Source organism: Megalobrama amblycephala, linkage group LG13 (genome assembly GCF_018812025.1).
Source record: "Megalobrama amblycephala isolate DHTTF-2021 linkage group LG13, ASM1881202v1, whole genome shotgun sequence".
Classification (NCBI taxonomy): domain Eukaryota; kingdom Metazoa; phylum Chordata; class Actinopteri; order Cypriniformes; family Xenocyprididae; genus Megalobrama; species Megalobrama amblycephala.
This window is the reverse complement of record NC_063056.1, coordinates 5,483,760-5,506,974: the sequence shown is the minus strand read 5'-3', so window position 1 is coordinate 5,506,974 and position 23,215 is coordinate 5,483,760. Positions and strand designations below refer to the sequence as shown.

Sequence of the window (23,215 nt, the reverse complement as noted above, 5' to 3'; positions counted from 1 at the left end):
GTTAGCTTATGTACTAGCATAGCATACATCTACACGATTAGCCTGCTAGCTTAGCTTATATTATATTAGGTGTTTTTTTGTTTCCAATATCTGTTTCCAGTGTGTTTTAATATGCAATACATAGGCATTCGTTTTATATTTCAAGCATGTTGTTTGTACACCTAATGTAATAAACATCATACAATAGTGAAATAGATTATAATTAGTCAAGACATCATGATAACAACTTTTGATCAGGCACTACCACCTGTTGTCCTAAAGGAGACCCGATTCCTGGGGGGACTCGATTTCTCATGACACTGGAACGCATGCAAGCTACAGCGACAATGGAGGCCTACATAGATGAGAGATGTTAGAAAGGACCCTCATTTGCACAGCTCTAGCATAAAAGAATACAAACCATTCATGCATACTGGGCTGCACGTACAAGTGAAAACAGCTGCCTCTTGTGCATGTAGGTAGCTGCAGTATTAAAAAAAATGCTGAGTTTAACTCCACAATGGCTGCTAAAATTACAACAAAGCCAGCAAAGATTGCAGTTCAGTCTCCATGTTATTGTTTATATGTATGGTCGTCAAGGATATGCAGAGTGAATGTGGGCAGCCATGCCATCGTTTTCAAAAGTCTCCGTTTTGGTCCGTTTATAGGTTCGAAAACGTAGACGTAGTGTAAGCGACAGGCGTAACCGCAGCAAAACTTATGCGTTTTAAAATGAAAACGCACTAGTGTAAATGGGGCCTGGGTCATTCTAACCGTAGGTAAATGGAATCCTGGGTTATCTTGCTTCACGTTTCACACTGCTCATAATTAACCCAGGCTTAACAATTAATCCTGGGCATCATTATAAATGTGCCGATTCAGTGTGCTTCCCCTTTAAATCCTCGCGCTCCCCGCCCCTGAGCTTGCGACTCTATAATACACAGCTAATATAACCCTCAAAATGGATCTTTACAAAATGTTCGTCATGCATGCTGCATGCATGCATCAGATCATGCAAGTATAGTATTTATTTGGATGTTTACATTTGATTCTGAATGAGTTTGAGGCTATGTTCCGTTGCTAATGGGCTAAAGCTAACATTACACACTGTTGGAGAGATTTATAAAGAATAAAGTTGTGTTTATGAATTATACAGACTGCAAATGTTTAAAAATGAAAATAGAGACGGCTCTTGTCTCTGTGAATACAGTAAGAAACGATGGTAACTTTAACCACATTTAACAGTACATTAGCAACATGCTAACGAAACATTTAGAAAGACAATTTACAAATATCACTAAAAATATCATGTAATCATGGATCATGTCAGTTATTATTGCTCCATCTGCCATTTTTCGCTGTTGTTCTTGCTTGCTTACGTGCATAAAGTCTGTTGATTCGGCTGTGCACAGATCCAGACATTAATACTGACTGCCCTTGTGTAATGCCTTGAACATGAGCTGGCATATGCAAATATTGGGGGTGTACATATTAATGAACCCGACTGTTACGTAACAGTCGGTGTTATGTTGAGATTCACCTGTTCTTCAGAGGTCTTTTTAACAAATGAGATTTATATAAGAAGGAGGAAACAATGGTGTTTGAGACTCACTGTATGTCATTTCCATGTACTGAACTCTTGTTATTCAACTATGCCAAGATAAATTCAATTTTCAATCCTATGGCACCTTTAAAGTGTAAAAGCATCAACAAGGTACTTTCAACAGGCCATGAAAAAGCGTGATTCTTTCCACAGCAATAACGGATGGGTTAAATACAACTGTAGTGATATATCTGTATTATTTAATATACGTGGCCTTAATAAAAAATGTTCATGAACTTCAGCATTGAGTGATACTATTTCAAAGTGATTTCCATCATTTTTACAGATAATAAATTGTATTTACCTGTGAAAACAAACCTGGAAAGAGACATGAGGCTTTGAGGAGAAAAACGACAGATTCTTCATGCATTCCAGTGAATTATTAATAGGATATATCGTAAATTATATCAGGAGAAGAGACCAAAAATGGGCAGTTTATGTTGTCCTTTTTCAGACTATTACAGCGGAATGCAAAGGGACAAAAGTAAATAATCACAAGGATAGAAAGCAGCGACTGAAAAGAGCTCTTGCCATAAATTGTTATAACATGTTACGTTAAAATACCAAGCGTTACATTATTCTCACAATGTCTGAAAATAAAACATGAAAGAAAAATTGACAGCTCATTCAGTCAAACTGACGGATAAACTTTATTTGTAGCGCAACCTTATGATTTGAAACGATTAATTTCAGTATTTTTAAATGGAAGTTCCACAAACCAGAAGTGCAACTCATTAATTCAAAACGCAGTAGGCTAGTCAGGAATAAGGTGGATAGGAACCGGAGCTTCTAACGGCCGCTGCAGTGACGCGATGACTTTACCAATCGGCGATTGGCTCTTATTTAGAAGGCGGGACTTATTCCGCCATATTGCGTGTTGCACTTTCTCCCATTCAAAACAGTTTGAGTGACGCGTCTTGTGTTATTCTATAGTATTTGACACGACCTGTTTATATAAAGACTCTGGCATCGTGCATCCTCGCAGTACATATTGCCGACTATACTATCAACATTATCCAGAATGGACTTTTTGGACTATAAAAGGTAAGAATGAAAGAATTGGAGTCTTTTCTTCACTCCACTTTCACTTCAAACAATGAAATTACTATTTATATACATGCAGTTTGAATGGTTTTAGGTTGCCAAGCATCCAGCCCCAGCTTCTCAACTCTGGCGCTTGAGATCCACTTTCCCACAGAGTTCACCTCCAACCTTGATTAAACTCCTGCTACTTTCTAGCAATCCTGAAGACCTTGATTAGCTTGATCAAGTGTGTTTGATTAGGCTTGGAGGACAACTCTGCAGGAAAGTGGACTTGAGGGCCAGAGTTGAGAACCCCTGATCTAGCTGTAACATCCGAACACAACATCAATTCACACCGCAATGCAGAGTTAACACAGCAATGGGCATGGGCTCTAAAACATTTTGAGCTTGTCCACTTTCGACCACTTCCAGAGGTAGTCGAAAACGCAGTCGAACGGATTGCTTTTGTAGTGGAAATGCTCATGTGGTTGAATGTGTTCGAACAGCCACAAAAGACCTCTCGACTACTCTCCGCCTGCTGACCTAATGCACATTATGGGAACACAAACATTATGGGAAGCGCGCTAGCCAGACAGGATTTAAACTGTCGGCTGAAGACCCAAGTGTGGTTTGAAGACGGAAAATGTACCAAGCACAATGTTCTCTCACCATTCCTGATTTCTAACACACACTCACAGCGTTCGAAACATTTAGAAAGACAATTTACAAATATCACTAAAAATATCATGATATCATGGATCATGTCAGTTATTATTGCTCCATCTGCCATTTTTCACTCTTGTTCTTGCTTGCTTACCTAGTCTGATGATTCAGCTGTGCACAGATCCAGACGTTAATACTGGCTGCCCTTGTGTAATGCCTTGAACATGGGCTGGCATATGCAAATATTGGGGGCGTACATATTAATGATCCCGACTGTTACGTAACAGTTGGTGTTATGTTGAGATTCGCCTGTTCTTCGGAGGTCTTTTAAACAAATGAGATTTATATAAGAAGGAGGAAACAATGGTGTTTGAGACTCACTGTATGTCATTTCCATGTACTGAACTCTTGTTATTTAACTATGCCAAGGTAAATTCAATTTTTAATTCTAGGGCACCTTTAATACCAGGTGTAAACAGGGCCTATATTAAAAGTGTGAAACATTCCTTTACCCGGGGTTAAAAGTGGTGTTCAGAACGAAGATAACCTGAGGTTAAGCATAGTGTAAAAAGCCCTATTGTAGTTTGTACACATCTTCATACAATACGTGAAAAACTGATGTTTTCTGTTCTCAGTCATGATCATTATTAATATAGCCTACATACTCTTTTCTCTTCATTCACTCTTCTCTCCACATTCTCTTGTTATGTCTACAAACAAGCATCAATGTGCAATTAATCTACAACGCCAAAAAAAACATTACCCTGCCTTAAAATACCTGATTTGGGCACAGCTCACATAATCTCTAGTATGTGAACAGACATCAAACGTGACATCTGAATATGCATAAGAGTGAATCAGATTTGAGAACTTCAGAGGGGAATCATTTCAAAGCAAAATGAATTTCATTCAATTTCTCATACAAAGATATAGTATGACTTCATACGTCTACATGAACATTACCTTTTGAGTACCACAGAAGACGCGAGTCATTTGGGGTAGTAAAAACACGAGGGTGAGTAAATAATGTCAGTATGTTCGTTGAACTATCTCTTTAAAATATTGCTAAAACACAATCAACAAAAAACAAACTTACAATCACTAAAAATAGACCTTTGCAATTTGACTATTTTTGCTTCAAAAGCACAGCACTTTTATAAATACCCAAGAGTCTGAAAACATTTCAAAGCATCTTAGAGCATCTCAGGCTGTAATGTGCTGGTTGTTAATAGAAACAATGAATGGCCCTTATGCATCAGGGGTTATAGATGACGTCATGCGGTTATATTAAAAAAAAAAATGGTTTTATTCATTTGCAGTCATGTAAAATGGCAAAATGGTGTGTTACCACTGCTTTGTTTTCTGTACCTGCAGTGAGTTCCTCGCCCAGCACCGCAGAGCAGCTCCTGCAGGACACCATCACACGCTTACTGCTGCGCTTCTGCTGGGGGACACACAAATACTTTGGTAAAAGGCTAATTTGTTTGGGTTATGTTCACAGGCTGCATTATATGGCACTGGTTATATGGTTATACATATTACAAGTTCAGTCAGTTCACTTGGTGACCATATTCATATTCATACTCATAACACCCCCAGATGGAAACAGCAGCTATTTCCAGCCATGCAACTATAAGGACCCTAGTGAAAAATAAATATACTAACATGTATTTGAAATACATTTATTTCATGCTATTTTGCTACAAATACATTTCATGTTATGTACTTAATAAAGATACCTTGCAGTTGTACCTTTGGTATACTAAACTGGTACACTTAAAAATGGAACAACTAATTTTGTACTTAATGCACCTATCCGGAAGTAGTGCTGAGGTCTATACTTATATACTAAAGTATATTTGATTGTGCTAAAAATGGAACTATTGTGAGTATACTTTAGCTACACTTTAAATATTTTGCATTTAATGACAGATTTTATTCAAAGATCATACAATCCTTATCAATAGTGACATTAAAACACATTTTAGGCATAAAATTAAGAAATGTGCATTGTGCACAAGTAGTACTCAAAATAATTATAATTTTTATATCAGTAAGTCTCATGTGATATGTCAGTAAATATGTTAATAGATTTAAACTATACTTGGTATGAAATAAATGTATTTTAAATATATTACTTTTTTACTAGGGTACTCTGTACTAAAATCTTTCTATTGGCAGCTTCAGAGAAATAGTTTACAGGAATATCAAAGTATCTTTTTTTTTCTTCAATTTTATACATTTTGTAAGTGTTTACTGGATTCGTCATTTTCAGCCATTCATCCTTATTATTAAAGTCATTTTTAAAAATGTTCAAATCAATATTTGTCCTTACTTTACAGAAAATATAAACTACTGTTCAAAAGTTTGGCGTCAGTAAGATTTTTTTTTTAAACAAAATTAATAACTTTATTCAGCAGGTATACGTTAAACTGATCAAAAGTCACAGTAAAGACATTTATAATGTTACAAAAGATTTCTAACGTTCTATTCATAAATTAAACCTGAAAACAAAATATCACAGTTTCAACAAAATATGAATCAGGGCAACTGTTTTCAACACTGATAATAATTCTTGAGCATTAAATCATCATATTAGAATGGTTTCTGAAGGATCATGTGACACTGAAGACTGGAGTAACGATGCTGAAAATTCAGCTTTGATCAGGAATAAATTATGCATTAAAATATATTCTCATATAAAACAGCTATTTTGAATTATAATAATATTTCACAATATTACAGCTTTTAGTCTATTTTGATCAAGTAAATACAGCCTTGGTGAGAAACATCTTTCAAAAACATAAAAAAAAAAAAAAAACCTTACTGACCCCAAACTTTTCAAATGTAGTTTATCAATAACTACAAACCAACATTTGTTGTTGACAAAATAGCTAGCCTGGCTTGTTTTAGGCTAAATCTGCAACCCTGTAACTTTACATTTTGGTAACAGGGTTAGAGAATTGCAAACCTCATGTAACATGAACAGAAAATAAAACGGCTCATGCAATATTTATTTTGACCTCCTGAGGCTAAACACTTCTTTTCACTAAGCATTTGTTTAAAGTGTTTCACACCCCTATTGACAAATTATATTATTGTTATATTATATTATTGTAATTATAAAACTGCCAGTAATTCTTCAGCTTGATTCTAAACTTGCACCTCAACTATATACTGAAAATATCTACTTAGCAAAAAACAATAAGAAAGACTGTGTGCTGAAGTCATTTAGGAGTGAAAAAGTGTTGGAAAGTGTGCCTCTAACTTCTTGGCATGGCCACGGGCTACACACAGATTGAGGCAGAGAAAGAGAATCAATCCCTCTTAAAGACATGATCGGCTCTTCTCCACAGCCCGGCCGACCCTAATGTTTTTAACAGTGGATTTCCTCCCCGCCTCTTCAGCCTTTATTGTGATGAAAGGAAACCATCTGCCTCCTCTGTCAACCCTGAGGCTGCAAGTTAGAACAGTGCACTACTTAGAGTGAAAATATCACAACTGCATGTGTGTTTGTGTGAAGAGCTCTGAAGCACAGCTTTTAAAAGAAAGCTTCGCCATTTCAGCAGGGAGAAATCTGACTTTTAGCACTTTGTTGCATTATTAAGAATGCTAAAGAACTCAATTTAAATGCCCTAATGTGCAATTTCAGAGGTTCCTAATTATACTTTGGAGGTCTCCTACAGTAGGTTTACATGCATCCAAGGTCAAAAAAACATATTATTTTCTCATAATATACTTTGAAGCATCACCTCTTATTTCACTGTGTCTGAAATGGTTGAATCAAAGATTCAGCCTCTCTAATTCCCTCCTTTCCGCAAGCCTACTCTGCTCTGATTGGTCAGAAGGAAACAAAACGGCCATTACCATCTGAATTTCAGCTAAGGATCTTCCTTAGCACTTGATACACAATGGGCCTTATTTTAACGATCTATGATCTGAAGCACATGGCACAAGTGCACTTAGGGCGTGTCTCGAACGCAGAAATGGGCATGAATGCATTTGCTATGTAAACAACATGGTGCAGGACGTGAAAATGACAACTGCATCAGGCTGAGACTAGCAAAAAACTGCATTGTGCCGGATGTATGGTAGGGCCCAATGATATGAACAGGACAGAAACAGGAAACCAAAACAGGAACCGAACTCTTCCAGTCTCAGCTACAACTACAGAGTTGAGGGCGGGTCAAAGTAGACGTTGTTCTTGGGCAGCCAATGAAGACCGCAGGCATTATGCAAATTTGGTACAAACCTACGTAGGTTCGAGAGGAAGTGAGACTGGAATTGCAGACAACTCGTTTCAGGCAGTTCAGAACCGTTTCTTTCTTTTTGGGAGACAATTTATCTGCACTTTGAAACTTTGCAGTCCTTTTACATTCACAAACAGCTGCATTACACACTACATGAAGGGTAATATCTGAAAAAGCATAATAGAGGCACTTTAAATCACGAGTCTTTAAATTCTCCAGCTTACCTCTGCAGAGGCTTGCTGAGACGAGTTCCCTTCCCGTGTGAGAGTCTGTTCACAGCTGCTGTCCCGTGCCAACAGAATAAACGTGTCACCAAGCAGGCAGTCCCCATCTCGTGGGAGCAGCTTCCTGTTTGCGAAGGGATCGGGGTGGCAGCACCAGTCATCCACTAATGCATTCCAGTTTCCATTGGGCAAAGGAAGAACTCGCCCAAAAGCCCTTTAAAGAGTAAGAAAACAGTCTCAGTTTCTCATAATAGCTGAACACTTCGGAATAATGTGTCTGGTTGAACTTTTAACTATCCTTTCATGTATCACTTCACCAAATCAGGAAAAACTGAGCAAAAAAAAAAAAAAAAAAACTTACCTGCCTTGAAGCACCATGGACCCACAAGACTGACAGAAGAAGGAATATGTCACTTTGACCTGCAGTTGTCCAATTACACTGCAAGGAGCTTCTGGAGTATGAAAAACAAAATAACCAAAACAGACGTTTTAGGCATTGAGACAATCATAATTCACTGTGTACCATTCAGTGTCAGTTGTGTGTAGTTGATAATGGGCTCATATCCATCCTTCCGCCTGTCTGTCCTTCATCAATATATCCATCTATCCTTCCATGATCCGTCTATCTGTCTATTAGAGCTGCATGATTAATCGTTAAAAGATCGCGATTTCGATTTGAACACCCTTGCAGTCTTTTCAACCACAAAGTGTCAGTATCCTTATTTTTGTGTTACAAACATTGTAATCATCACAGAAGTACTGGGATAAAAGTTTATAGATGGAATATATACTCTGATATGTACGGAAGCAGTCTCATTATATTGTTACACCAGTAGGTGGCGACAAGTGACTGTATTTGTCATTGAATCATTCATTCAAGAGATTCGTTCAAAAACGCTGATTTTTCCAGTAATTTGTGATTCTCAATTTCTCCAGAATCGTGCAGCTCTATTATCCATCGAATTACAAAAACTTCTAAATGATAATCAATTATGAATATGATGATACAGATTAGATGGGGTCAGAAACCACTAGCAAACATCTGTAGAGAATTGCAAAGATTGTCAAACATAACAAACAGTATAAACATGTACAATTTAAAAAAAAAAAAAAACACTTAACCCTTATAATGCATAAAAAAAAAGGTGGAACATCAACTTTTACAGCAGTCATAACATAACTTAATATTTTTCAGCAAAAACCATATTGTATCTGATGAATGTCTTCTCTTTAAAGGGTTAGTTCACCCAAAAATGAAAATTCTGTCATTTATTACTCACGCTCATGTCGTTCCACACCCGTAAGACCTTCGTTCATCTTCGGAGCACAAATTAAGATATTTTAGTTGAAATCCGATGGCTCAGTGAGGCCTTTATAGGGAGCAATGACACTTCCTCTCTCAAGATCCATAAAGGTACTAAAAACATATTTAAATCAGTTCATGTGAGTACAGTGGTTCAATATTAATATTATAAAGAGATGAGAATATTTTTAGTGCACCACAAAAAAAAACTAAATAACGACTTATTTAGTGATGGCCGATTTCAAAACACTTCAGGAAGCTTTGGAGCATTATGAATCTTTTGTGTCAAATCATGATTCGGATCGCGTGTCAAACCGCCAAACTGCTGAAATCATGTGACTTTGGCGCTCCGAATCATGATTCGACACACTGATTCATTTGTGCTCCGAAGCTTCCTGAAGCAGTGTTTTGAAATCGGCAATCACTATATAAGTTGTTATTTTGTTTTTTTGGCGCACCAAAAATATTCTCGTCTCTTTAAAATAATAATATTGAGCCACTGCACTCACATGAACTGATTTAAATATGCTTTTAGTACATTGATGGATCTTGAGAGAGGAAATGTGATTGCTCCCTATGCAGGTCTCACAGAGCCATCGGATTTCAACTAAAATATCTTAATTTGTGTTCCGAAGATGAACGAAGGTCTTACGGGTGTGGAACGACATGAGCGTGAGTAATAAATGACAGAATTTTCATTTTTGGGTGAACTAACCCTTTAAAGGATTGGTCCAATTTCCTGATAATTTATTCACCCCCATGTCATCCAAGATGTTCATGTCTTTCTTTCTTCAGTCGAAAAGAAATGAAGGTTTTTGATGAAAACATTCCAGGATTTTTCTCCTTATAGTGGACTTCAATGGACTCCAAATGGTTGAAGGTCAAAATTACAGTTTCAGTGCAGCTTCAAAGAGCTTTAAACGATACCAGATGAGGAATAAGAGTCTTATCTAGAGAAACGATCGGTCATTTTCTAAAAAAAATAAAAAAATATATATGTTTTAACCGTAGATGCTCATCTTGAACTAGCTCTCTTCTTGTGTATTAGGTCAAAGTTTGAACTAATTGTTATATACTTACACAAGCATATCGTTAGCCTCATAGCATAATTGCCCAGATCATATTTCAAAGGCAGATATCACAATTTGGCCAAAAAATGACTTATTAGCAATTATGCTATGAGGCTAACGATATTGTATATGAGAATTTAGTTCAAACTTTGACCTGTTGAGGGCAGTAATACACTTAGCAGTGTCTACACTGCTGGAATTCAAATAGAGAAGAAGAAGAGAGCTAGTTCAAGATGAGCATTTATGGTTAAAACGTATAAAATTTTTATTTTTTTTTAGAAAATGAGTGATGGTTTCTCTAGATAAGACCCTTATTTCTCGTCTGGGATCACTGTAAACTGTAATTTGGACCTTCAACCATTTGGGCTCCATTGAAGTCCACTATATGGAGAATAATCCTGGAATGTTTTCATCAAAAACCTTCTTTTCGACTGAAGAAAGAAAGACATAAACCTCTTGGATGTAAATTATCAGGAAATTATAATTTGAAAGTGAACTAATCCTTTAAATTTGGTTCCCATACTTTTTTTTTTCTTGAAAGTTTCAGAAATCTCTTCTGGGTCAAAAATCCTGAATGATTTAAGGGTTAAATTGGGTTTTTTGGAACAAGTTGTTTTGGGACAGCTGACTCTGAGTTGTTCTGACATGAAGCTGAGCTCAGGATCAGAGCAACAGGTCACATTACTGGAGTTTTCTTTTGTTCTTCATTAATCTCTGTTAATCTGGTGTGTGTGTGTGTGTGTGTGTGGCTCACACACTTCTTACTCAAATTCCTCAAGGAAATCCACTAAGAATCAGAATCTGAGAATCGAATGAGAGTCACTCTTTAAAGACGCCCTGACCTCCGGATGCTGGCCAGGATTTGGTGAGAAAGTGCTCATGGGTAATAAACTGAAAGAGCTCATCGTGTACCTGACGGCTGATCCACCCTTAGACGGAGTCTGAAGTGGGATCCGTGTTCAGTGGATCCTGGGCTTTTCTGGCATGACGTCTCCACTAGACTCACTCCAGCTGTTAAGTTCACCTGATAGGTCCGGTCCGCTGTCTGGATGTCGAGGATGGAGTCTTGTTTGGACTCGATTTCCACATCTGCACCATCCCTGGCGATGTCACTGCTGTGAGAGTAAAACAAAGACAGTGTGAAACAATCGTAACAATGACAACTAGATTTCAAAAGTGTTTGTCTGTGTAGTTACTGAAGTTGAATATAGTCCAGCCTCAAGTTTCTTTCATATTCTGGTGTCCCTCATTCAGTCCACCATTAATCAGCAAACCTCTCATCAATAGGACACATGATTCAGGTGTATTCATGTCTGTAGCAAAACTGGGGGACTGAGGACCAGATACTTGCTGAATTTAATACAAACAGGGGTTTGAACTGAGAATCATTTGGAATCTCATGGTTCATTTTGATTCCTGGGGTCTGACTTGATTCCCGATTTGTTTGATTTGATTCCCAATTTTGAATTGAAATTTGATGTAGTAAAACTACTTTAGTACAAAAATAACATTTCTGGCGGTTTTTGTTTTGTGTCTTTCATTTCTGGATGATAGCGAGTCACATTTCATATACTATAGGGTTGCATCAGAGGCTGTAAGGAAATGACTTGGAAAGTCTCAATGACAAGATAACTAATTAAGAGTCAAGCCCTACAAGAATCCACTAGATTTACAGTTTAACCCGGGACATTTTCAGCTATTTTGAATTTTTGGGAAAAAACAACAAAAAACTATTTTTTCAAACTCATCCTAGGCCATTGGTTCGATTGACACAAAACTTGGCACAGATCATCTGAAAACCCTCCTGACAAAAATGTATGGTGTCGCCCATCTTGAACCTATATCTGCTCAATACAAAGTCCACACTTGATACACAACATGTCATTCTGAGAACGAACAGCATCGTTGCATCAAAATCTTTCCATGCATATAGAAACCCGTCATAACAGTTTGATCACAGAAAATAACATTTGTTGGAAGGATGTGTGTGTGTGTGTGTGTGTGTGTGTGTGTGTGTGTGTGTGTGTGTGTGTGTGTGTGTGTGTGTGAGACAGACCAGATGAAGCCTTGATGCTCCTAACAGACCAGAAAAAATAAGAAAAAAACTCAACCCTTTTATTTTATTAAATTTATGTTTTAATATATACATAGATAATTAATGAAGTGAGGCCATCAATATGTTTTATTTTTAAAATATATTTAACACCTTTAAAATGTATTCAATTTGACATTACAACAGTTTCATTGTGTTCTGAGTGATTTTAAGGGCAGGAATAAGAGCACGCACACACACACACACAGGTTTGTTTTTGTGAATTGTGGGGACATTCCATAGGCATTATAGTTTTTATACTCTACAAACCATATTTTCTATCGCCCTACCCATCACAGGAAACTGTGCACACTTCTCACAAAAACTCATTCTGTATGATTTATAAGCCTTTTGAAAAGTGGGGACATGGGGTAATGTCCTCATAAATCACCTCTTCTTGTAATACCTATGTCATACCCATGTCAATATACACATTTGTGTCCTGATGTGTCACAAAAACACACACACCACATACACACGTTTGTTTTGCTATACTTGTGAGGACCTCCATAGACTTAATGGTTTTTATACTGTACAAACTGTATATTCTATCCCCGTACACAAACCCTACCTCTAAACCTACCCATCATGCACACACACACACACACACAGATACTGTGAACCACCTGACCAATACTACCATCTAGTGTTAAATTACTGAAAGTACTGCACTACTGACTGAGCATAAAGCTAGTGGCATGAGCATCACTCTATGTACCGTATATATACTGTACATAACATCAGTTTTAAACGGTACAATAATCTGGCTACTACCAGAAATTATTACATTCTTAGTATTATCTTGTGTTGTCACGTGATCCGTCCCAACTTGCATTCTGAAAATAAATAAACTATGAGGAAAAGTATTCAGGTGTTCTGACAATATATGCTGCCTATCAGGATGTTACCAACAGTACATCTGCATGGTTTTAAGTGTAGGTTTGGGGTTTATTATTTCATTAAAATGTACTAAGTTACCTACATTTTTACACACACACACACACACACACACACACACACACACACACACACACACACACACACACACACACCTGGCAACTTATTTTGTGCCCCATGAAGCATGTTATCCATATGTTTGACTGTTCTGACTGAGAAAAATAACCGCAGGTACATCCTGAGCGCTTAATGTCATGTAAATGCTCCTTCACTCTTATCCACTGATGAATCAATGACAGTTCAGTGCACGAGCATCAGATTCAGTGCAGGAAGATAAAAGCACACTTTACCGAATGAACAAAAGCCCAGTCTGCAGCTTCTGCCTGAGCTCGAGAAAGACGGAGTCTTGTTTCGCAGTCTCCTCCATTTATATTCCTTTACTGAACCACGCGACATACAAAAACAACGTGACAACAAATCTGCGCGACACACATTTATGACGTCAGGAAACAAATAATTTCAAATTAAAAGTCCTCAATAAGCCGTTTTCCTCGATACTCTTAAAACCACTTTCCTTTTTCATCTTCTTCTATGTAAACAACACTAGATACACATGGTATTATTAGGAAAATTATTCGATTTATATTTATATTAAAATACGCGCTGATGAGCACCGCCCGCTGACCTGTATGTGATATATGTTAGTATTTACACTGTCCCTTTGGTATTTATTATAAGGGCAGATATTAACTTGCCAATTGTGCCTAAACACACTAGAAAGATTTTATATGTAAACGTATTTAATTCTTTCAGTTAGTTAAAGAGCTCACCCACTTAAAACTGCTCAAACAGATCAACTTATATTTTAGATGGATATTTAAATTGTTTTAAAATAAACGGAGGCTTCAGAGGAACATCTCTTCGGTTAAATAATAAAAAAAAAAAAACTGCAATCTAGCAGAAGGACTTTCGCGGCAGAGCAAACATGCGCATGCGCGTTTTCAGCGCGCGGACTCAGAGGCGTGACGTCAAACAGTGCGCGATCAGCGGTGGCGGGAGATTTTCGAGTGTTTTGTCGAGTTAGTGTTTAGAAGAAACACATTCGGGAGTAAAATGTGGAACCAAGGTATGTGTTTTATTAATGACTTGTGTGTATCATGAGTTTATTTGCTAACCCGCTAAGCTCAGTTCAACGGTCGGTGTGATGATGATGATGATGATGATGATGTATCGTGTGTTGTCAGGGACTTCATGTCCGTTGCTCGAAATACAGTCGCTCTGAGTGAGTAAACTGCTATTTTCACCCATGATAGAAACAGAAAATGTTCATATTTTGGCAGGTAAATATGGTGAGGCCAGTATGGGTGGATATACACAGTCTCCAGGAGGATTTGGATCACCAGCCGCCTCACAAGGAGGAGAGAAGAAAGGGGTTAGTGTGCCTCAGCTCTATAACTGTGTCTGGGATATATGTGAATATACCTACATACAATATCTATACTCAGATATGTAAATATATCTGTAATATATATGGGATCACTTTACTGTAAGGTCTTATTAGTTAACATTAGTTAGTAGCTAACAATGACCAATGTAATTGTTTCAGGATTCATTAATCTTTGATGTTCATTTTTACTTCATGTTAGCTCAGGTCCAATAAATCATATGAACATAACTTTTGATTTTAATAATGGATTAGTAAATGCTAAAGTGTGTGTGTGTGTGTGTGTGTGTATATATATATATATATATATATATATATATATATATAAAATTATATAATATATACAGTACAGTCCAGTCCAAAAGTTTGGAACCACTAAGATTTTTAATGTTTTCGTCTGCTCACCAAGGCTACATTTATTTAATTAAAAATACAGTAAAAAAACAGTAATATTGTGAAATATTATTACAATTTAAAATAACTGTTTTCTATTTGAATATATTTCACAAAGTAATTTATTCCTGTGATGGCAAAGCTGAATTTTCAGCATCAATACTCCAGTCTTCAGTGTCACATGATCCTTCAGAAATCATTCTAATATGCTGATCTGCTGCTCAAGAAACATTTAATGTGTACAATTGTACAAAATATTTGTGTACAATATTTTTTTTTCAGGATTATTTGATGAATAGAAAGTTCAAAAGAACAGTGTTTATCTGAAATCTAATCTTTTGTAACATTATAAATGTCTTTACTGCCACTTTTGATTGATTTAATGCATCCTTGCTGAATAAAAGTATTCATTTCTTTAATTTCTTTTCAAAAAAATAAAAATAAAAATTCTTACTGACCCCAAACTTTTGAACGGTAGTGTATAATGCTACAGAAGCTTTGTATTTCAGATAAATGCTGTTCTTTTGAACTTTCTATTCATCAAGGAATCCTGAAAAAAAAGTACACAACTGTTTTCAACATTGAAAATAATCATAAATGTTTCCTGAGCAGCAGATCAGCATATTAGAATGATTTCTGAAGGATCATGTGACACTGAAGACTGGAGTAACGATGCTGAAAATTCAGCTTTGCATCACAGGAATAAATTACTTTGTCAAATATATTTAAATAATACACAGTTATTTTAAATTGTAAAAATGTTTCACAATATTACTGTTTTTTACTGTATTTTTAATTAAATAAATGTAGCCTTGGTGAGCAGACGAAACTTCTTTTAAAAACATTAAAAATCTTAGTGGTTCCAAACTTTTGGACTGGACTGTGTATATATATATATATATATATATATATATATATATATATATATATATATATATATATATATATATATATATATATATATATATCTATCACTGCCCTCCAAAAGTTTGGAAACACCCCTGGTAAAGTGTGGTTTTGGATGATATCATCATAAATTCTTATCATTTTTTGGTGCAAATACGTTACAGTAACGTATGTAACCCCCAATGTTTTTTTTCTTTCTTTCTATTTATATATATATATATATATATATATATATATATATATATATATATAAGAAAGAAATTTGGGGGGAATCAACTTTACTATAAATAAGTTGCATTTTTAAAATTTAATTTTAATTATTTCTTCTCAATTTCTGCAAGTTTTTAAATGTTACATGTTCCATACTTTTGAATGGGTCTCAACAATAAAAATATTTTACAAATCTGATAAATTATCTATTGCAATACTATTATCGTCGTTGTTTAGAGCTTATCATTGTTGTTTAGAGCTTATCATTGTTGTTTAGAGCTTAAATATATATATATGTGTGTGTGTGTGTGTGTGTAAAGGGCTATTCAGACATCTAGTGGCTACAGTATGGTATTACAGATTATTTTTTAGTCCTTTGATAAAGAAAGTGTTTTCGTGGTTGGAAGGCAGAGTTTGCACTGTACAATCATGTTGTTTGCATTTTCTTCTTTTAAAACAAAATAGCAGTGAAATTTCCATGAATTGAAAGCATTTTCCCCCGCGGGCAGCATCGTTTCACTAGCAGCAGTGATTCAACCTGTGTCTGAGGAGATTGTAGACGGGTGTTATTTGCTCATGCACCAGCGGGTTGCTCGCGTGAGTCATCACTGGCAACAGAACCAGGAAATACTGTATAATCAAGCAGTGCTTAATGTGTTATTATGACAAAATAATGATTTATTTACTTTTAAATGAAACGTTTGTAATCCTGATAGTATCCCCCCTTTTTTCAAAATGTAACTGTAATCTGATTACTACGTTTTTGACGTAACTGTAACAAATTACAGTTACTGTATTTTTGTATCCTGATTACTTAACGCCGTTACATGTATTCCATTACTCCCCAACCCTGCTGTCATTTGAAAGTAATTAGTTACATTACAATATTACTGTCTCTGAAAAGTAACTTTTGAGTTACTTTCACCAAAATAACCACAGAAGTACACTACCGGTCAAAAGATTTTTTTAAAATATTTTTTTAAGAGAAGTCACCCAAAGCTTTATTTATTTGATCCAAAATACAGTAACAGTAATATTGTGAAAATATTTTAGAATTTAAAATAACTGTTTGTGAATATATGTTAAAATATTATTTTATTCCTGTGATCAAAGCTGAATTTTCAGAATCATTACTCCAGTCTACAGTGTCACATGATCCTTCAGAAATCATTCTAATATGATGATTTGATGCTCAATAAACATTTCTGATTATTATCAATGTTGAAAACAGTTTTTTTTTTATTACAGAAATGAATACTTTTATCCAGCAAGGATGATTAAATTGATCAAAAGTGACAGTATAGACATTTATAATGTTACAAAAGCTTTATATTTTAGATAAATGCTGTTGTTTTGAACTTTCTATTCATTAAATAATCCTGAAAAAAAAATGTACACAACTGTTTTCAACATTGATAATAATAATAAATGTTTCTTGAGCATCAGATCATCATATTAGAATGATTTCTGAAGGATCATGTGACACCGAAGACTAATGATGCTGAAAATTCAGCATTTTAAAATATATTCAAATAAAAAAGTTATTTTAAATTGTAAACATTTTTTCACAGTATTACTGTTTTTGCTGTAATTTGGATCAAATAAATGAAGCCTTGGTGAGCAGAAAAGACTTTTGACCGGCATAAAATGCATAATGGCATAAAATGCTAAAATGTAGTTTATCGTTGCTCATTATACATCCAGCGGAGGGTGATGTGGTATCGCATAATGACTGTGTAGGCCAGTGATCCTCCAGAGGGGCTTGGAGATAAGCCTAACTTAAAATTAATTTAAATACAATTAATGAATTATAGTAATATATTATTAATACATTAAATTAAATATTAACAAACACCACCTCTCTGCGTATTCTGCGATTATTTCGGAGAAGCCCACGCAGTTTCTCATCGCGCTGTTTGATCGAATGGAGGATCAAAACACCCAACCGCATCGGTAACATAGTATACGCAAATATCTCTCAGATGGATAAAGGAAACCAGTGCCGCTAATAAAGTTTTGATGGATGACAATTGTAATGAAGGTAAAGACCTTTACAATGACATACAGGAGTTGTACATTATGCATGCACGAGTCCGTTATTATTGATGCGCCAAGAAATTGTGTATGTGCACTCACGGCTCACTGATATTTCTGCATCTGTTGCTTTGTCTTTGACTCTCGTCCGGCGCATATTTTCTCTTCTCCGACCCTGAAGCTCTGTTATCTTAGTGTTAGTGTGGCACCGGTCCAGGTGTTTTTTCAAGTGCTGTTCTTAGAAAGTTGCTGAAAAAGTGCTGGAATATCTTGTGGTGTTGGTAAAAAATAACTAAATGTGTTGTTGTAACTTGCGTTACTGAGATTGTAACGAGTATAATATTACCCAAATTTTATTATTAATGCGTTATATTACTGTGTTACAGCATAAAGTAATACATTACTGTAATATAATTACTTTTGTAATGTGTTAAGGTCATTGAAATTCGCATGCGACACTTTCGCACGTTAAAAAATAATTTCGACCTCACGTTATGTCAATCGCTTTTGCACACTGCCTCCGAAACTTTCGTCCGTCAAAAAAATATTCGGATCAGGTTTGATTTATTTTTTTTTTTTTATTTTTTTTTTTTTATTGCAATATTAACAAACAGAACAAGTTGGTACATGCAAAAAATAAACAATATTTCGAAAATTAGAGAAGAGAAAAAGATAAGAAGAAGAAAAGAGAGAAAAAAAAGGGCAAATAGATAAACATATTAAGGAAGAATATTAAACATGGCACAAATTCTGGATGTTTTCATTGCTTTCTTGTTAACAGAGGTTGAAATTGTATTTAAATACATCTTCAATTCTTGTTTGAAAAAGTTAAAGTGGGGTTTACTTTTCATGTATGTACACTTGTTATGGATATAAAACTTTCCAATAAATAAAAGGTTTATACAAAAACTTGAATTAAGTAGATTCTTGTCTTTAACATAAAACCCAAAAAGAATGTGTCTATATGATAAAGAAAAGTTACAAAAAACATTTTGGACAATCAGAGCATCAATATTATTCCAGAAAGACAAAGTAAAGGGACATTCCCAAAACAAATGATCAACAGTTTCAGTGGAGGCTTCACAAAAAGAGCAGGATGTATCAATGTCACTTCTAAATTTCTGTAAAAAGTACTTAAAGGGTTACTTCAGGATTTAGCATTAAGCTTTGTATTAGTAGAATACCACTAGTATTTTCGAATTAGCGTGCTTTCCCCCTTCATATCAGCCCGAGATGAGAGATTTATGCATTTTTATTCTGTAAAAAAGCCTCCGATGACGCAAAAATCATCATTTTGCGTCATCTGAGGCTTTTTTGGCCAGAGGCTTAAAACTACAGCCAGTAATAGCAGGTAGTTCTCATTTTTTCACCACGCCCATACATATGCGCGTTTGAGGTTACTCACGGACATAGATCAAAGATTTTATCAAAAGTGGGTGTCAATTATATTTTTAAGCTTACAGTAATTCACTTTATTTTGTCTGCACTACATCAGTGGTTCATCTCGCAAATGTATCGGTCTCTGCAGTCATCTCAACCAATACAGCAACAGGCTTTTGTGGTAACGTTAGCATAAATAGATAAATAAACTCAGTTTTACAGAACAGAGGCTTTACTTTGATAACGGTCAACTTATATGCAACTTATATGTAATTGTCTATCTAACGTTACTTTGCTAAGTTTGCAGTTTTACTGCTACCTACAACACTACATATAGGCTACTGTGTTATCAGAAATAGAGTCTAGTATCAGCGAGTCTTACCTCTAGGCGAATACGCTTAGTACCAGATGCCCAGGCTGTTCGTCCTCTGGGAAAGTGAATATCGATCGCAGTGTCCTTCAGAATGGTTCTCTTCATTGCAAGGATATTTGGTTCGTAGTCCTCGTGCTTGAAATGGAGACTACATATTCTGCGTTTTTTTAGGTTTTCTATAACGGTGTCATCTCCAAACTTCGGGTGTTTTATGGCCCGCAGCCACTGTTTACATCGCTCCAAATCTTTAACTTAATCGGAAAATGATGGAAACTTACTTGTCCTTTCTTGGTTTTGGGTGTACATCCAGGTACAAAGCAATTTAGCACCATTTCGCTGTAAATATATGAACTAACTCACGATTTATTTGTTTGAATTTTCCTGAATGCCGCCTGTAACCTATAGGCGTGGTTTGGGCGTGGCCTCGCAAGGGCAGCAAAACAAGTGCATTCTGGGAGTTGTTGTCTTTCATCCACATTAGTCAAAAATACATTTTCTGCCTTTTCTCAGTCTAGAAAGCTGCCTCCTCAAAAAAACTGGATGAGAAAATAATCGATATTACAAAAATAAAACACCACAAATATTACAATATTTGACATTAAAAAGTATAAGAGTCACTCGTTGTTCTAAAGAAACATTGTCAGACACCCGAAGGTAAAGTTACAGGGGGAGTCCGCGTCTCTTGTGCCTCCCTTCAGCTCACAGAAACAAAGCAGAGCCCCCTAAGCGCGCGGTGGGTTTAGTGGGGGGTAATTGAGAATGAATGGGGGAAAGTCACGTGAGAGAAGGCAATGCGTCCATTGCTCTATGATTGGATATGATCGGTTATGATCGGACATGATTGGTTCGTGCGATAAATCCCGCCTCTTGTTTTCGTGCGCGTTCTCGTCGAATCAGCCTAAATGAAGACGGTGATGGTGTTAATTGGAAGACTAATTAAAAAGTAAGTAAACAACTGTCACTTAGATATCACTGCTTTATGTCATGTAAAATCAAACTCAAATTAAAGGTACATCTTTGTGTCTGTGAGTGAGTGACCAGTGTGTACAAGCTTGATGACTGCTGAAAATAAATTGACTATTAAAAAGAAAAGCTGAGTATTTGTTTATAAATAATATACATTGTTAAATTGTTACTGCCTTTAGTTATCATTTTGGAAGAAATGTAAAAATGCATAAAACACTAACTTGATGAAATTTATAGTTGGTTTTAATAAATAGAACATTACATAGTGTAAAAATACAAAATAGGTATAAAGTATTTGGTCTCTCTTTTTATGTAATGTTATCTTAACCAGGAAAATTGTGTAACAGGAACACCGCACACCACTGAGATGAGATTATATATGATATATATAAGAGCAAAATAAGAAATTAGAAGTTAAGAAATAACCTAAAGTTTAAAGACATTAACTTTTGACAGTTTAGGATATTAAAATCCCAATTTCTCATTAATGCAATGAGGAAAAATAATTTAAATGTTTTTAAAACTATTCATGCATTGTGGTATTTGCTTTACTTCCTTAAAAATTAGAGGCTTTTAAAGTCATCAAAATTATCTTTTATTATATGTATTCATTATTTTCATTCTGTCTCTTGAGAAAATATTGATGACACACCACCTCTTCTTCGGGAGACCACTTAATTGTCATAAAAAATGAGTAAAATAATTTGTACGTTTTCCTATTTTTTTTATTTTTTTTTAATGAAATGGCCGTTGTGTGACACTTGTGTGATTTGTGCAGAGGACACGAGCACAGCAGATCGTTCCCTGCACGGTTTCCCAGCTGATGTCTGCAGTGCAGGCGGAGGACGTCTTTAAAGTGGGAGAGGTAGAGATCGCACAGGTGAGTCTGATGTCTGTAACACGACGTCACAAAATGTCTAGGGCCTTGACTGATCAGAATCAAGTTTTCTAGAGAACCATGTAATTATTGTCTCTTAAAATACAGAAAGAAGTTTCTTCTGCTCATCAAGGCTGCATTTATTTAATCAAAAAATACAGTAAAAACAGTAATTTTGTGAAATATTACAATTTAAAATTTCTATTTAAGTGTAATTTATTCCTGTGATCAAAGTTGAATTTTCAGCATCATTACTCCAGGCTTCAGTGTCACATGATCCTTCAGAAATCATTCTAATATGCTGATTTGCTGATAGGTTATTATTATTATTATTATTATTATTATTATTATTATTATTATTAATTAGCATTAATTTGAAATAGAAGTCTTTTGTAACATTATCAGTCAAAACCAACCCGCATTTTAAGATCTTCTTTAGTAAATCAGTCTCACATACTTTAAGGGTGAAATGAATATTATCTAGTGGCACTGTTTGGTTCTTTGTACTGCATGAGGGCGATGTTCATACTGGCGGTTCATGTATCAGAGAACCACTTCTCTAAACAACTACCCTTAAAATACCACAATGCTGTAGTATGTGTGTGAGACCAGATGAAGCCGTGAAGCTCCTAACAGACCAGGAAAGATAAGAACAAAATCACCCCTTTTATTTTATTAATTATAGTTTTAATCACTATTCTGTATCCTTTTCATCGACAAGTATTTTTGCATACGTTTAAAAAAAAAATATGCTGCCAACATGTTAACTTTGAGATGATATTTAACACCTTTAAAATGCATTCAGTTTGACTGTTCCGAGTGATTTTAAGGGCACCAGCACACACACACACACACACACACACACACACACACACACACACACACACACACACACACACACACACATCCATCTTAAAGTTAGATGTATTTCTATAACCGGTATGAAATATGATCAGTGGCATAAGTGAGAAGACCAACGCTGCACTGCTGCAGCCTAGTGGCAAAAATAGATTTTATTATCAGGAACTGAATCCACTACATTTTGAAAAGAGAAAATATATTAACTTAGAGTCAAGTTATAAATGTGAGAAGTCATGTTAATGCCAAAAACAAGGTTGTCTTCATCAACTGACAGCTCTAAAAAGTCTTGGCTTGAATATCTTTGTGTGTAAGTGTGCTGAACGTTATCATAAATGCCTGGGCACATAATGTTAAAACACAGAAATAGTTGCAACATTGCTAATACGCTTATCCATCCATCCTGATGAATGTTTTGTCTGACACTTTCAGGTAACTATTGTTGGTGTTATCAGAAGCACTGATAAATCCACAATCAACATCCAGTACAAGGTGGATGACATGACTGCAGCTCCCATGGATGTCAAGCAGTGGATAGACACAGAGGTACCTGCTCAGATGCCTTCGAGCATTGTTTGTGATTTCCAGGCCACGCTAATTTTATAGTGAATATAGATGTCTTGTTCGCTTAGCAATGAGCTAGAAATTGTCTATCTCTATAAAATAATTT

The 23,215-nt window shown here is 35.6% G+C and overlaps 2 protein-coding genes across 3 annotated transcripts in view; one reads left to right on the top strand and one right to left on the bottom strand.

Annotated features, from left to right (window-relative positions):
• ube3d (ubiquitin protein ligase E3D) overlaps positions 1-13,920 on the bottom strand; it is a 32,333-nt gene extending 18,413 nt beyond the window's left edge. The window contains exons 1-5 of one of the 2 annotated variants that reach the window (XM_048151825.1): positions 13,455-13,920; positions 11,028-11,230; positions 8,104-8,194; positions 7,743-7,956; positions 4,637-4,712 (exon numbers count right to left, since the gene is read on the bottom strand). In XM_048151825.1, the coding sequence (XP_048007782.1) occupies positions 4,637-4,712; positions 7,743-7,956; positions 8,104-8,194; positions 11,028-11,230; positions 13,455-13,531 (661 nt within the window). In that variant the 5' untranslated portion in view covers positions 13,532-13,920. The remainder of the gene's footprint in view (positions 1-4,636; positions 4,713-7,742; positions 7,957-8,103; positions 8,195-11,027; positions 11,231-13,454) is intronic. The other variant, XM_048151826.1, reaches the window with a different exon arrangement.
• Positions 13,921-14,072: 152 nt separating this feature from the next.
• The window catches only part of rpa2 (replication protein A2), a 29,021-nt gene continuing 19,878 nt past the window's right edge, over positions 14,073-23,215 (top strand). Inside the window, exons 1-4 of the mRNA XM_048151827.1 lie at positions 14,073-14,230; positions 14,445-14,536; positions 21,589-21,690; positions 22,978-23,091. Of these exons, the coding sequence (XP_048007784.1) occupies positions 14,218-14,230; positions 14,445-14,536; positions 21,589-21,690; positions 22,978-23,091 (321 nt within the window). The 5' untranslated portion in view covers positions 14,073-14,217. The remainder of the gene's footprint in view (positions 14,231-14,444; positions 14,537-21,588; positions 21,691-22,977; positions 23,092-23,215) is intronic.